Below are 17,562 nucleotides of genomic sequence, written 5' to 3'. Positions count from 1 at the left end.
AGATAGCCCTCGTGTAGCTTTGCGCGAAATTCAAAAACAAACAAACAAACTATTATATCTTTAAGTTACAAAATGGTTATATGAAGTTCAGTTTATCATCAAGTCATTTCTAGAGCTAAAGGTTCTGTTAGTGACAGTTTCAGTTTTTGTGTTTTACAAATGTGTCCTGTGCACATGCACACACAAACATATTGGAAGGCATCCACACGCAATCAGTTTTCAGAGATATCTCTTACATTTTACTCTCACTTATTCATATCCATGTTGAAATATTCGTTAAGCGTGAGTCTGTGTAAACTAATGTTTAACTGAAGCCTTACCAGGCTTTATTCAGTGTATATAGTATCGTCCTAACTAAGGAGTGAAAAAAAAAACTTTTTCTAATAACGTCACACTCCGGCTTTTCACATTTTTTTTTTGTAATTTTTTTCATTGGTTTACAAACTTTCTACAGTACTTAGTAGTTGTGATTTATTTTCAGCTGGTTCTTGTTTTATGTAATTGTTTCCACGTGGTTGTCTCTTTGTGATTATGTTGTGTAACAAACGAATTGATGTTTCAACACTATATTACGGCCACTCACAGTTACTAGTTGATTAGATTTCGATCACGTATTTGTTTGTCAGTCCAAAACCCATACTCAAATATTTGTTCCGTTGGAAACCTTATTTCAAACAGTTGCGCATTTTGTAGTCTATTCGAAGATAAAATACGTTAGAAAAAAAAAAAGTTGGAAACATATTGAAATATCTGGATCTTCTTTTTAATATTAATATTTATTCAAAGTTGAGCACTGAAAAATGTTTTCCTAATCCTTGATTGTTTTTCAACTCTTTACGTATATGTAAAAGAGCGAGAAAGAAGAATACACACACACATATATATATATATATGACTTAATAATGCATAATATATTTGTATAGTTACCGTGCAATTTACCATATTATGTATATAGTCAAACAAATGGATATTATACTATTGCTTTTGCACTATTTCAGAACAAAATTTAGGTTTCAAGTAAATTTGTAGAATTTATTGTACATATAAAAATATAAAGTGTCATCAAATTCTGTAATTCGGCTGTATTTTATTCAACACAAAAATAAAAACAAACCTCTTTATGTAACTTTTAGTGTGTGCGTCATACAAATGTACTGTGATACAAGAATAGGCTTTAGAGCTTGACATTATCGTGGTCTCCAAAAGGTAGAATAACACCTCAGGATAGACAATCAATGAGACAAGATTAGGCTCGCCAGCCTTTACAGAAATCTTCCTCAGGAACTGTAAACTAAAGTAATCAACACGTGATTCACGGTTTGTGTGAAACTGATTAAACAGTAGCCTGATTTGAACACCTCGCAAAGAAACGTTGTAAATACGAAACACAAAACAGCGCAGCGTTGACATTTCATGTAACGGTGACCGGATCATCGCTCTCCAACAAGGCGGAAATGAGATTCGCCTGGTAGTCTTTAATTGGATAGGGACAAAGGAATACTTGATGTATATAAGGTCGTTTCAACATATCACAAGACAGATCAGCGCTGTTTGTAGCTCCAGTACATAGTGTACTCCATTTCAAAGGAAAAATAACAAGCTCCAACAACTTTTTTTTTTGTTACCAAACTGTAAAAAAAAATCATAAACCCTTATATACTAAATCATAGGCATGCAATCTTTTAATTCACTTTTATTGTAAGCGTTGACTTATCAAACTTTATATATTTCAAAAACATTGTTTGTTTGGTGGTTCTTTAGAACCATTTTTCACACCATAAACTTAAACTGTAAAAGGATAAGTAACAGAAACTATACATTTGTTACCGTGTAAAGAGTTATTCTATTTAAGGGATATAATAACAGCTTATCTAGTTGTTCATTTATCCGTAATTATTAATGTACAATCAACTGATATTAAGCAGTTAATCTTCAAAGTATCTGCAAAATGTAGATTCCGGAAATGGTAAGGAAAAATAAAGTGATTACAACGAAGACAGGAAATACACACGAAGGAAAATTTTTGCCACATCATAAACGTTTGTGGTATTCAGGTATACTGATATCAAGCACTTAATTTTCAAAGTATCCGCGAAATGCATATTACGGAAACGGTAAGGAAAAAATAAAGTTATTACAGAGAAGACAGGAAACACATACGAGAGAAAAATAAACAAAATCTTTATTCACAGTGTGATATGCAGACATGTCAGAGGTTTTCTACTTGCTTTTAATTATAAAGGACTTAAACGCTTTTGTTCATTTAATTTATATGCAGTTTTAGCATAAACATTTGGTCCAGAAAGTCCTTGAGGTTGCCTTGTTGTAGTTGATTCAATTCTTTTTTTCTCCTTAGTAGATAATGTCTACTCTGCCTGAAAAGATGTGACAGTAGCATATAGTATCCGTGTTGAAAGGAGTAACACCCGTGATATCCTTTACTCGCCGAACTTACAATGAACGTATGTTACAGCCAATCAATGTTGTGAAAGAAGAACGGGAACGAGGTGATGCTGACACCCACCAACCTCTTGGGCCAATGATGAATTAAAATCATAGACATAGCTTTCTCCATTACTGGTGAAAGCTCTGGATCTAAGAGAGTTCTTAGACATTTTCAGACTACGTTCTTTCTTGAACTATAGTCTCCTTCTCTCTGCTGCCAGTTATGCATGATCTCAGAAAGTTTCTTTCCATGATCATGATTATCGAATGTTGTAAGCACCAGACAGTCAAACAGAAAATAGAAGCATATTTAAAATAGGCTTTGATATAACAAATTATTTGGTCATTGTACCAAAGTTTTACATTTTAATTTGTCTACCTGAGTGAAGGAAGTTGTCTCTAATCTGTCTTCAAACGCTGGTATCATAGGAATTGGTGTACTGCAGAAATTGTCAACCAGTTTTGCTTGTGCAACAGGCAAAGTGTAGTTCTGCAATAAAACCATCCGCTCCAGGCAGTATTGGGGTCATGGAACAATGGAATGTGTGCATGCAAATTAAAAGGATATGACAATTTCCCCTAATGTCCAAGAAGTATTCTGTAATGTGCTTCAGATTTAGTTTAGTATATTGAGTGAGTCTGGTGTAGTGAGAGAGTTGACAAATGAAACACGCTGTTTACTGTTTAGTAATAATATTTATCTTTCTTGAATAGTGATTTGTCTATGTATGGGTGTTGTACTAGTGCTAGCTACAACTGACTTTTGGGTAATCAACTTCTGGGTAGAATGTTCGTAAGGGTGGTATGGTAACAGAGGCAGAAGTGAAACAAACTAGCCAAGTAGCTAGTGTTGCAGCTACTGTATTATATCTGAGAGCAAACACACAACTTCCAGAGCACCTGAAGTCTCTAGCTAAAAATTATGCAAACAATTTGACCTCAACACATAGATGTAAACTTCATAATTGCTCAGGGAGCTTGCTAATGTATTCATGGAACCAGATGGCCAATTGAGTTGGGCAACAATAACATTGACACATATGTTCAATAAAACAGCAACCACACAAGCTTCTTTAGAGCATCAGCGACACAGTCATCTTTAAAACTGAGCGTTGTTGAAGAATGGAATAATAAGCCTTTGAAGATTCCATGGTCTCCTCTCAAAAATAAAGAAAGAATGCCAAGATGTAAGGACTTCAAATGGGCAAAAGTGGTAATGAACATTGATGCCTTTCTGCACGGGTGAATGTCCTGATGCGTTGGACGGCACCTGTTGATTCACTACACTATATCTGACTTTTGTTTTTTGGCACGTTCAATTGGGCAATGAAAGTAGACCTAAAACTGTTTTCAGTACTCAAGAAGCACTGTAAGAAATCAGCGTCATGTCATTTGATCTGTTTAATGTACCTTCTACCTTTGAGAGCCTAACTGAATTTACACTTACTGAACTGCATTCACAAAAATGTCCGAAATATGTGAGTGTCTACACATGTCAAGAAATAGATGAAAACATGAATTTGAAACTTAAACCAGGAAAATATGTACTTATCTTCATGAGAACTCAGTTTCCTAGTCATGTCTTTTATAGAGATAAAGTGTCCACTGACTCTGTGAAGAGTTCAGCAGTCAAGGACTGTGCCTTCCTTACCTTCTAACAAAGGAGAGATTTGCACTTTTCTATGTTTCACATAGTTTCATTGATTTTTTTGTGCCCAGTTTCTTCAATATGTCCACAAAATTTGTCTGTTGTGAGTGAGCAGTTGATGTTTTATCCTCATCGATATTGTCAATTAATTTTGGATACAGTTGTCTGTGATAGCAAGTCACAAGTAAAGAATAGTATTATCAAGCATGATGAGTGCTGAGTTTTTGTAAAACATTACAGCCAGTATTAGCTAATGCATGTTTGATAGCAAAGCTGCAAAAGTACAGTTTCATTATGCAACACCAACAAGGTCAGTTGTCAGTTAACCCACGAATGCATGCCCTTTTGTTAAATGCCCAGATACCTTGAAGTGGTTAAAGCCAACGCAGAAGCAGTGAACATGAACCAAATAAGCAGTGATAATTCTGTGTTAGGATGGACATCACAAATGACTAACATTTTAAGACTGGTGTTTGTCCATTGCTTCTGTGAAGCTATAGATTTTCTATTTCTAAATTTACTATGTGCACCTTAGTAAACATAGTAAGCCTTCTATACACACAAAAAACAATAATTTTAATAAAGATTTTTATTAAGGATTTGTCTGTGAATTTCCAAAGCCTTTACTGAGAGCATCCGAGTTAAAGGTGATTTTCATAGAATAGAAAGCTTTTTTTTCACATTAAATGTTCATATTTTATCTGCATAGCTTCTAGAATCTTCTAAAGGAACATCAACATTTTTTCAGTAAAACCATATATTTCAACTCTTATTTTCTTTACCCAAACACTAACTATAGCAAAATCATCAATGCAGAGTAAAATGAAAAGTTGTACAATATTAAATACAATGAATAATGCATTTGTTTCACTACTTTGACTATATTATTGGTCACAAATAAAATCCAAGTTACAAATCACTAATATTTTCACTTTTAATGTTATTAGACAGATGTCTTGCTACTGGATATCAGTTGATAGCTGAGAAAGTAATGCTCTAAACATTCTTTCGGTTGTTAGTTTTTCAACCAACCAACTGTCCTAAATGTAGCATGAAAAAGCGGGTATCATATAATGTACTGCATATACATTCAATGATCAAACACCACTTGAAAGCTTGAAAAACAAGGAATGCCACTTATGTGGTACATACTAATCTATGGTTCAGTTCCCTGCAGTGAACACAGCAGATAGCCTAATGTGACGTTGCTCTAAAAGAAAGAAACAAAGCATTCTGACCCCGACTTTCGACATTGAATGCTAATTAACTTTACATATCTGATGTAGGTGTTTGTAATCAACAGGAATAGCAGAATCACCTTCACAGGAAGCTAGCTACTAGTTTGGTGTATGTGATATATATCTGACCAAAATCTTTAACAGTGTCATCATTATATTGCTACTCTGAACAGTTAACATAATTTAAATCTACTTATACCTTACTTAGAAAACCGAATACACTAAATTACACTAGCGACACCCTGCATAACAGGACACCCCACAATCACTTGGTTTTGCTGTTAGTTATTGCTTTTAAATTGTCAATTATTACTTCATTAGGTACAACTACAAAAAATAAAAATAAAACCGCGCTTTACAACAATCGCTCAATTGATCTAGCCAAGTTATAGCAGAATTGTTGCTTTCCAAGCACTTCAGTTTGAGAACGTTGGTGGATGTTTAGCTGTAGGATCTCCCTGAGCAAATCTATAATCTTGTGCAATGTAAGATTACACCTAGTAGTAAATATTGTAAATGCTGGTGTATGTTTACCTGTACAAATTACCCAAGAAAACTAGTGATTTTACGCATAAGTCGATATGACATTGTGTTGTTTCACTATATATCAATATTGTGGCTGACATGTTGTATGCCGATCTCCCTGAAGGGTAGTACGAAAATTGTGCACTAACACAGCATGTAAAATTAGCATAACCTGTGTAAATAACGAAGAATGAGTACCATTTCACTACATTTGTGAGTGCTTTTTCACGCCTCCTAGACAGCAGTAATACCATCTATAAACATGGCAGTTTGAGATGAATGCTATGTTGAGATGGTAAAATTAATTTTGTTATTCCTTGTACACCTACAACCTTGAACTGTGTGCATATACGTGTATTTTGCAGTTGCTCACACAAAATGTTATCTGCATGGATACTGTTAGCAAAGTAGGCTACGTTGTCTGCTTGTGTTATATTTGTGATGCTGTTTGAGTTAGTGCAATTCTGACTCTCTAAGGTGGCTTTTGGTGGCTATTACACACAGAGAGAGTGTGACTTACGGTGATGTTGGCTACTATGGAAACCATAAGTTACACTTGGTAACCAAGCTAGTTTTACAATGATGATAGTTTGTGTTATTTAATAATAAATAACGATGGGACCATAAGTGTGATAACACGAGAGTGTTTTCCCTTGCATATTTAAACCAATTTGTGTACATTAAATTTGTATGATACATACACGAGTTTAACTTTTCAGATTAATAAATAATTATGCCTTGCAGTACGGAGATGTGATATACTTGATCGAAAACAACAGTGATTACCTTAGTCTACATCCAGATACAAGTCATAATGTGTTATCTTAATGCAGGTAAAGAATGCACACAGTTTGATTCCAAACTGTAATATTTCTAAGCCTATGATTTATCATTGAGGGAGACATTAAGTTACTATAAAAGCTACATTAAACCAGTTAATAAACATTCTTACAAACCACTATATCAAAAGGACTTTGAAATCTCTGATTTCCAATAAATAACTTCACTATCACGTTATTGGTTTTATTATGAAAAGTTTTTTTATTTAAGTACTATATGCGTTTCTTTTGCAATTAATTTATGTTGAATTTTATTTTGATTTTATTGAATATCATATTTTTAACGTTGAAAATTGTGTTCTGTGTGTATTTTTAAATCGTGTTTACTGTTGTAACTAGTAAATACTGTGCTTCCTATGATTTACCTTTGATTTTGTATTATGATTTTTTTAATTTAATTTTCTTTTATAGCTTTATTTTGGTTTAGTTTTTATGTTTACGGTGGTAATGTGCCTAAAAGTCAGGATTTCACCTTATGAGAAGGACTCTAAGATGATCACCTCATCTAGAAGAGATAATCAGACACTTGACCAGCCAATATCTACAGCTAGACATGCAAAATCAAAAATACTGTAAATATCGTCAATATTATGTTCTTAGTTGAGTTAACTTGTAATTTTCACTTCTGACTTGTTAATAAAGCCATCTTAGAGCATAACTTTCTTACTACACTTCAAGAAGTCTGATAGCCACATATAAAATATGTTTTTCTTTTATTCTTATGCAAATAAAGTTATTGTGAACATGAAACGTTGGTGTCTTAATTTTTTTCTATATTGAGAGTGTGCATAAGTGCTGTCAGTCTAACGTATTGAATACAAATTACAAAACTTCAAGACTAGAAAAAATATTGACCACTGTTTTTCTAAATAGTTGGCTTGATTTCAGTTACCGTTGTAAGATATCTTGTTGGTGTTTTACCCTTTTCCCATACCTATTGGACCTGGAATCTGTCTTCATGACAACCAGACAATAGTAGAAAAACGTGGCTGAACTTGCTGACAACTTTTTGTTGCCAGGCGCTGGTATGATCAGGGGACTGACCAAGGTAGCTCTGTGGGCATTGTTTCATACAAAGCTATGCTAATTGAATATTCATTTCTGCATTAGGCAAATGTGTTCTGATGTCATAGTGAAGAGTGCATTCATAGTGAACGATGTAAGACATTTCATGTGTGCTAGATCTGTATCTATACAATCTCTTCCAAGAAGTGTTTATGTAGTAACTTTACATTTTTAGTTAAATTTCTGACCCATCAATTCTGAATTGTTAATAAAGCCATGAATATTGTGAATTGTCTGACAGTATATCATGCTTACAAGAGGACTGGTAAATAACCCAACAAACTTCAGGCTTAAATTGTTTATCTGATGATGTGCCTAGTTGTCAGCAAGTGTAATACAAATCAGGATCTTACTTTCGGAGAAAGATCCTGGGAAGATCACCATATCTGGAAGAGAGATCAGCCTATATAACTACAGAAAGACATGCTAAATCGCAAGTATTATAAATATCTTCGATATTATGTCACTGGTTTTATTAGGTATTTTTTTTTTAAGTTTCAGGTTATCTGTATTTTTTTGAATTTTATTTTGGTTTTATTGAATATCTTATTTTTGATGGCGTATTGTGTATTACCTGAGGCAGGTGATTACAACATTTTGCAACGCATAATTAATTTTCTAATTCAACCATAGATTAACTGCCTCTGAAATAAAGAAAAGGGGGATTGTAAAGGCTGACATACTCATAAATTTCACCCCTTCCATAACTAATTTATAATATCAAATGTATTCAGTTACTTTTTCCAAATTATCTTGCAGCTGTTGTGCACGTGCTATGATATCTTTGTTAACTGAATGTTAAAAGATCGTAAATATGTACTAATCCTTCTACTTAGGTAAATATTCTATACACCAAATGGCTAGAAACTTGTCTCACTTTCCTCCTGTGACTATAACCTCCCACCCACCAGAGAAGGGCGAGCTCATCTCAACAGATGATCTAGAACACTTGTATAAGTTGGTAGTAGTTATGATTTAATTTCCCGATAAATGTTAGTTGGAATAGTCTGAGTCATAGGCTGTGTTGGATTCTGGTATATCACACTTTTAAGATTTTGTCCGAGTTTTACATAGTAGATCAGAATTTCTCTTGTCTTTGTCCAGTGTGTAGATGTATAGAATTATCCTTGTCTTTGTCCTTTACAGACGTTTTAGTAAAGCCTCTCACACTAGTAACCAGTAAGAATCAATAGAAAACTGTAAAACAGCCAGTAAGAATCAATAGAAAACTGTAAAACAGCCAGTAAGAGTTAAGATTTGTACAATTACTGTGAATAAATATTTCGTTAATTTATTCACTTGTATACGTTTTTCTTGCCTTTACTATCCTTGATCAATTTATTATTTGCGTAACGTTTAAGGAATGTGCATTTTGTCTATAATTTTAAACTTATCTGGTGGATATCAGTGTGTACCTGAATACCACTCTACAAATAGTTCATGTTCTTATTTCTGAACTTCAGACTTTTTGATATGTATTGATTGTGATAGATTTATATTTGCTTTAATCAGGAGACTGAAAATGTTTTATTGTATTAAAAACAACAGTGTTATAAGGTTTTGTTGATGCAACAAGATGTGTAAAACTAGAAGTAAGAATATTTTCTCTAGTTAAGGAATGCGTGTTTATGGGATAAGCATTGCTTTGCATTGAAGTCAGTTATTTAAAGGAGATTTTATGCATGAAATTGTGAAGTGCAATAATGAACAACTTAACTCACTATAGAATTATTATTGTAAGCTATAATGCTTTCATTAAATGTTTTCTAGAAGGTGTAGGATGTTATGATCTGTAAAATTCGTGTAGTGGGTTGAAAATGAGTATACTATAAATCCAAGTAAAATGAAGCAGTGAATCAATGAGTAATGAATGGGCAGTAAGTAAAGTAAATGACTATTCAGTGCAAATCAGGTTTATTTTAATGTCATAAAAGGCGTTCAGTGTTCGTAGTAAAAGGTATTGCATATATTAACGAATAAGTTCTATAAGTACGTTTATTTGTGAGTTAGAAATACCATAAGTCTCGTACTTTATATTGAAACGTTAATTGTGAACATAGGTCTACATTAGTTAGAGAGTTAATGTTGAAAAGGTATTCAAGAAATTAAACTTAAAAGTAAACACATAGTGATAGCAAACGTTTTTGTTGTTATTACGTGGACTGGATCTCACATTATTATTACCAAATAATCCAAAAGTACCTGTCTCCGGTAGGACATCTGTAGGTTTACGTACTTACAGCGCTAAAATCTGGGGTTTGATTCCTCACGGAGGACACAATAAATAGCCCAATGTGGCTTTGCTCTAAAACAAACAAACCAACCAAAAGAACACACATAATAATAGAACATGTTACAACACTTGTGACAGAAGTAAAATTAGTTTGGCGGAAATAATATAAAACTTTGACTACATTTCAAGAGACATGAAATTAAAAGAAGTACAAGAGAAATGGGTACGAGAATGAATTAAAAGACCAAGTAGAAACACACGTGAATATAAGAGAGGAGTTCGAAAAAATAAATATAAAATGTAAAGAAGATTTAAGAATAATAAATATGAGTGAAGAGAAGATCGACAAAACTATTGGAGATCTATAGAGGGATTACATCATCAAAAATACAGAAAGGCTGTAATAAAAAATCGAATTACGAAAAACGATCATTGAGGTAGAAAAGATCAGCAACAGAATAAAATATTTGGAAAAGAATTGGTAACTGCAAGTATTAAACTAACCACATCTCATTCCGCCTCTGTTCAAGAATTCCAAATTATTATTTATTGCAAACTATAGAATAGGAAAATCTGTTTCATCTACACGTATTACCACTACTGCTGTGCCACGTATTACTGCAGGACCTTGTTTCTGATAATAGGATTACTTTATTTATACCCTAAAGAAAACATAATACGTAACCATCAATTCTCTGACCTCATCCTGTGTGAAATTTCAATTAAATTTTAGTTGATATAATGAGCTTCAAACCCATCATGTTTGAAAATAATATTTCAAGCTACTAACATAAAAGATGTGAGCTAACAATTTGAAACATATTCTTCAAACTTCAACAAGAAAATAAAGCTAGTTACATCATCCTTCGTGAATCATTATCCAACTAAAACTTTTCTGTTTAACTTTTCAATTGTTAGGTTTTTTTGGCAGTATCTTTAAGAAAATGTATAAAATTATTTGCTAAAAACTAGTACTAGATCCTTAGGGTTTTAAAACTGCAAATTTTACCAATATCAGAACAAGCACACGAGAAGGATTTTTGATGTACTAATGGCCTATATATTTAGCTGTTTTTAGTTGTATTTTATTACTGTCCATGTTTACAAGTGAAGTTGTTTGATGTGAGGTGTTTTTTCGTATCTGAACTTGATCTGATACGGTCATATATTCGTGACTATATGACATCTAGAGTATTTTAGGTTTGTCAAGTAGTATTCATTTATATATAAGAAAGTTTCCAATCTATGTATATAAATCAAAGTTGTCCGTTTGTCTGTCTGGTGTTACATGTTGTTGTGAGGAACCAGCAGAATCAATTGCGATTAAAATTGGCAGAATTCAGGTGGATAACTCAAAGGCCGAGCTTATACGACAAAACAATCTGACGAACGGTTAGAGCTTCGCAGCCATCTTAATTTTATAACCTTAATGACAACAATTATAAAGTCCAAAGACCTTGCGCCAATGAGAGCTCAACTGAGTGAGGAACCCGAAAGAAATTTGTTTAATATGCTCGACATTCAAATCTCAGCATTAATTATTATTTTGGGAATCTCTATACGTCTTTTCACATCGACAAAACACCTTTGGCTGAACTTTTGTATATTTTTATTACAGGTGTATACACCGACTGGATTTGAACGCTATACGACTAGTTACGAAGTAGGGGACTATACGATAAATTTCACAGTGTGGGACACATCAGGTAAGCAAATCGTCAGATTCCTTGTTATTTGAATGGTCCTATATATCTATGTATATACTAAGGTAAATAATATCATAAAACTATGAATCATTGGTAAAAGAAATATCAGATTTAATATCCTGCTGGGTAAATCCATTTATCATGACTCGACATCCCAGGTAGTAGTAGCTTTCGCTAGCACCCCCCACCTCCAAAAAAAAAACGATGTTATTCACGGAACTAAAGAAGTTCTATAGTTACCAATTCAGATTAGGTAGTTACTTACTATTTTTGCAAATATGACAATGAACATTTTACTGTTGCAAAGGCTACTATTCCATTTGAACTGTATGAGCTTTGTATTTGCAGAACGAGACTTCATTCTTGGTTATATAAATATTATGAATAACCTGACTCCCAGATAAATACAGAATTGTGCATAAATAAGAATACAGCTACGTAAGCTGTGATATTCGATGTAATTCTAATTTAACGAAATTTATTATATTTAAATAAAATTCATGAAATACTGGACTATAGAAACGATTCATGAGAGGGATTTCCACTGATGCAAGTTGTTTGATTACCTCGTATTTTTCCATCTTGATGCGGAATGTTTAAAGTTGTGATGTTTGTTACTATCTATGATGATGCATAGAAATATGTATATTCCAAAATTGCCTCAATTTTTGTCCATCCGTGAAAATATGAAATGTAAGTTTTTACACTCTAGTGAGATAACTCAAATATTCAATATATCTGTATGATTATAAAATGACTGTCAAACTACTACCCAACACAATAAAGCTTTGTGTTTACCAGTCTAATTCACAACTCGACAAAGGCTGTTTGCAATTTGGCAAACCATATGATAACCAGACTGTTATCCATCTATAAAGCCACATGATTCCCAAACTGTTACCCTGATTAGACAAAGTTGTAATATTCCGAAACTACTATTCATCACAGAATCATGGGTTAAGGTTTGTCAAATTCATTATCTTTAGGATAACAGTAAGAAAATCGAAAAAAAAACAATAAAAATTAGATGTTACTTTAAAAGTTTTATTTTCGAAAATTGTGGGACTACTTGTTCCAGATGTTGTGTAAAAATGTAATATTTTTGGGCGTAAAGTAACCACATCTTTAGATTCTATGCGTTAAAACATAATATATCACTCGAGACATTCATATATTAGCGTGCTTGAACGTACAGCTAAGTCACATGTACTGTATTGCGTGTAGCTTACAGATTATATAGAGGTTTCTAGTCTTTGTTCAATATAATGATACATTGATGTAACTTTACTTGTCATCTCTCGTGATTAGGTTGACAGATGAAAGTTTGCAGGCAAAGCTATCCTACCCTCCCCTCACCCTCATTTATAAGAGTAAAGTCGAGCATTATGATGCAACAAACTTGATTTTAATATATTACCTAAGGATACAGTGTTGTTTTTATTGCATTAACACCAAAATTGAAACACGTGGTATCGCTGTTCGTGGTAATGAGAACATATTGCGTGATGTAACACAGAAAAGAAGACAAAACAGCACAGATCATTGTAAAGTTACAGCTACTATCTTGTTAGTATGGAGATTTTCAGATGTACGTTTCAGCTGCTAGGCTTTCTTTACTTCTTCTTATCATTATCTAACAATATCTTAAGTTGTCATTTGATGGATGTTTCTTCAAGAAGGCTGGAGTAAAGGAAAAATATATATACCTCACAAATGATGAGGGATAAATGAATTTAGTTTTCTGTGTTTGCTCAGTAAGAACAATGTAAACTTTATTTATTTGAGCAATTGTCATAGAACAAGACTTACGCGTCAATCCATGAACTCAGTCGTTCTTATTAATTAAACACGTGCTAGCTTCTTCGAAACATTGTAAATACTCAGAGTAGCTTATTACAGTAAAAGGAATAATTTGGGTATGAACGTGGTTGATACTTTTAACTCTTAAATTTGCACTGATTACTCGCTGATGATATCAGGAATCCCTCGGTCGAAACAAAAGGTATATATATTTATTAGTTAAATATTTTACTGTAACTAGTTTGAAATACTTAGTATTTTGAAAGGTAAATGAATTTATGGTTTAAAGTATTAGCTAAATATTTTATTGCCACACTTTTGAAACCTTTACACATTTCCAAGCGTGGCTTAATAAATCCCAAGCAAAATGGGTGTTTAATGTGTAATAAATAGATTTTTGAGAACGTACTTACACATGTTTTGTATTGTTACCAAATTTGAAACATACTAATCAGGATATGAAGCCTAGAGGACACGAATAGTTCACAATGCAGTAGGATTTACTTATTTTTTAAAAATTTAATCAAACTGGTAATGTAATCGAGAAACGGTTAGAGGGAAATATATCTGAAAATGTTATACTGAGAATCATATTTAAAGATTCAGCTTGGAGTTCTACCATCACAGTAGGAAGTACAAACCGTTGTTTACCAGAAATTGCAGTTTGAGTAAAAGAAAAACGAACTTGTGAAACACTATATATGATTTATTTCAAGATTAAATATATGCCCCCCCCCCCCAGTGGCACAGCGGTATGTCTAACGACTTACAACGCCAGAAACCGCCAGATAGCCCATTGTGTTGCTTTTTTGCTTAATTACAAACAAACAATACAAGATTTTACTTAAATTATTTTCATTTTTGCTTGTCATACTCATAGAGAACTGTGTTTCATATCACTAATTTCTGATTTTTCCTAATTTACTCAATAAATCCTACAGCGAGAACTAATACCTTCTAATGATTCTAAGAACCTATTTACAAAAAAAAAATCTCAAAAAATATCGATCCTATATTTCCAATATAAAACTTCCATCTTCTTTCTAAATATGTAAATATCTATAATCAGGTAATTTCTGTTTACGAAAAATATTTAAGAACCAAAGCAAAATATCATTCAATCTATAATTTATACAGATAATCAATTTCTTCCTACCATGAAAGATTTCAAACGTGCCGAAGCTACTCTTAGATTTGAAATGTTGACTGAATACATCCAATTTTGCTCTAAGGAATATTAAATTATTTTCAAGGTATTCTTAGCGAATACCGCATATCATTTCTTGTGATAGACTGAAGTAACATAAATGTAAAATAATTCAAAATAAAACACGCAATAATAAGAATCGAGCTCGTGTCATTAGATTTTAATATTTGAACCAAGTAGTTTTGTATTCAAGATAAAACATTTCCAACCTTTTCAAACAGTATTCTAGCTAATGAAAATTCCTTCTAGAATTATCTCAAATAATTTTAATATTCATACAAACCTGGCGAAATCCAATCTATTTCTAGGAAACATTTATTTTGTGGAATATATTTTCTAGAAATACATAAGCAAGGGGATTTTATAAAAAACAAAACAAAATAAGATAAGCATGTCAAACGAAAATATGTACGGCAGGTGACATGTTGCCCATGAAACTACTAAATTCCGATGTTGCTTGTCTACTCATTCTGATGAGTATTATTGCACAACATTTTCCGACACAGGAGCTGACATGGCCTGGTGGTTAAGGAGTACGACTCGCAATCTGAGGGTTGCGGGTTCGAATCATCGTCACCGAACGTACTCGCCTTTTCAGCCGTGAAGGCGTTACAATGTGACGATCGGTTGGCGGTGGATGGTATTGACTAGCTGCATTTCCTCAAGTTTATCACTGCTAAATTAGAAACAGCTAACGCAGATGGCCCTCGTGTAGCTTTGCGCGAAATCCAAAACAAACTAAACCATTGCCTGCCACTGCACCTTCCATTTTAACAAGCTTCTCTCAAGGACAGCGGGAACAATCGTGCACAACATATTTTGATAAATGTTTCACAGATATTCCACAGTGTATAAATATTGGTTTTCAAGACCGTGTTTAAACAAACCAAATGAACATTAGTCGATGACAGTTAAACCTAGGCACTTAACAAACATATTGTTGAGATTCCTTCTGCCATTTTTCTCTTGATAATAACCATCGATATTAAGTTGTAGATGAAAGCTTTTGAACCGCTATACCTTGTTCTTATCTTCTTTTACAGTACCACAAGATACACCCAGCTTCATCACAATGACTGTTTGGGTCGGAAAGTTCTCTTTCGTAACCATAGCCTTAATTTTAGAAATGGCGGAATGCAGAGCATTGAGAGTTTCCTTGAATATTTTATGTCTGATGGTCCTTTATTCTTAACAATCATGCTATACGAGCATTCCTCTTCACAAGGGGATTGATATATTTCTCTACCCACAATCCTACTCGTGTCGGCATTTCTATACTGGATGGTGTCGAGAACAGACAACTGCGGCGACATTCTAAAACATTAGCGTATGAAAAATCTTATAAAGTCTAATTAACATCTGTACATGCTACAGGGAAGGCTCGATTAACATTTAAGAATTAGAACCAGTTAATGTTTATGTTTTAACTTATAGTTTATTAATATATTCCCGCTAAGAGATAAAGTACTTATATGCATAAACCTTTGAATGATTAAGTTTAAGCATTTATTATATTTCGTAATGTTCTACCACAGTGAAAAATTCAAGATGTCGAAAAATACTCAATTAACAAAACTATTGTGTAAAGTAATACATTTATCTATTTAATTTAAAGATTTTGGATTGGTACTCAATTTAATATTCATTATTATAAATATTTATTGATATGGTTATGATTTTCATAATCGTTGTTTGTTTGTTGCTTAACACAAAACTACACAATGAGTTGTTTGTGTTGTGCCCAACACGGGTATAGAAACTCGACTATTAGCGTCATAAGTCCAGAGACTTGCCACTGAAGGCGGCATGGCCAGATGGTTAAATATCTTGACTCGCAATCTGCTGTTTGAATCCCTGTCCCATCAAACATGCTCGTCCTTTTAGCCGTGGTGGCGTTATAAGATGACGGTCAATCCCACTATTCGTTGGTAAAAGAGTAGCCCAAGAATTGGCGTTTGGTGGTGATGACTAGCTGCCTTCTCTCTAGTCTTACACTGCTAAATTAGAGACGACTAGCACAGATAGACCTCGTGTAGCTTTGCATGAAATTAAAAAAACAAACAAAAACAAGCCACTGAAGGATATTTTCACAATCAATCAGTTATATAATCATCGATCCCCAGTGGCTCAGCGGTAAATCTAAAGGCTCATACTGCTAAAAACTGGGTTCCGATACCTACGGTGGGCCCAGCACAGACAGCTTACTATGTAGCTTTGTGTTTAACAACAAACAAACAGAATGTATCATCTTACTATATTGTGCAAAAGTGCTCCAACATCGTTCTATCTATCTTCACTTGTAAAGAGAAACTTTGAAAAATACCTTTTTTATTCAAAGATATGAGAACTTAACGTATGATATCTCACAAGCGTATACTATAAAAGAAGGTCAAGATCTGGAGCGATTTTGAATGAGCGAACAAAATATAAAGATAAATAACAGAATATTTACACTAAAGCTTTTTTTTAGTTTTCCTTTACATCTAGATTAGTACATCAACTTATTTTTGTCACTGAATTTCATGTCCGTAAAAACACAGATTCAGGCGTTTATTTCTCTAGGAATTTTTAACTGAATTTTTAAAATGTACAAAACAGAATTACAAATATGTACAGATGGTGACATAGAAAATAGATGGATAAGAGTTATTTACATTTGGAATAAATAACGTCTTCCTTATGACTATCTTCTAGTTAAATAATTTACTGTTTAATCTTTCTGTGCTGGGAGTAGCCTAGTAGTTAGCGTTCTCAGTTTTTGAATCCGTGAGTTCATGGTTCGCGCCAAAATAAAAATGGCGTTCGACAATGAGCAGCCGTGTCAGACAAAAGATTGTTTGTTTGTTTTGGAATTTC

General features: G+C 33.3%; 1 protein-coding gene across 1 annotated transcript in view; it reads left to right on the top strand.

The window, feature by feature from the left end:
• LOC106465741 (rho-related GTP-binding protein RhoE-like) overlaps nucleotides 1–17,562 on the top strand; it is a 72,018-nt gene that overhangs the window by 29,789 nt on the left and 24,667 nt on the right. Inside the window, exon 3 of the mRNA XM_013925981.2 lies at nucleotides 11,612–11,699. Coding sequence (XP_013781435.1) covers nucleotides 11,612–11,699 — 88 coding nt within the window. The remainder of the gene's footprint in view (nucleotides 1–11,611; nucleotides 11,700–17,562) is intronic.

The sequence above is a fragment of the Limulus polyphemus genome, unplaced genomic scaffold (assembly GCF_000517525.1).
Source record: "Limulus polyphemus unplaced genomic scaffold, Limulus_polyphemus-2.1.2 Scaffold70, whole genome shotgun sequence".
Lineage (NCBI taxonomy): Eukaryota > Metazoa > Arthropoda > Merostomata > Xiphosura > Limulidae > Limulus > Limulus polyphemus.
The sequence above is the reverse complement of the archived record's forward strand: the minus strand, read 5'-3'. Positions and strand labels throughout refer to the sequence as shown.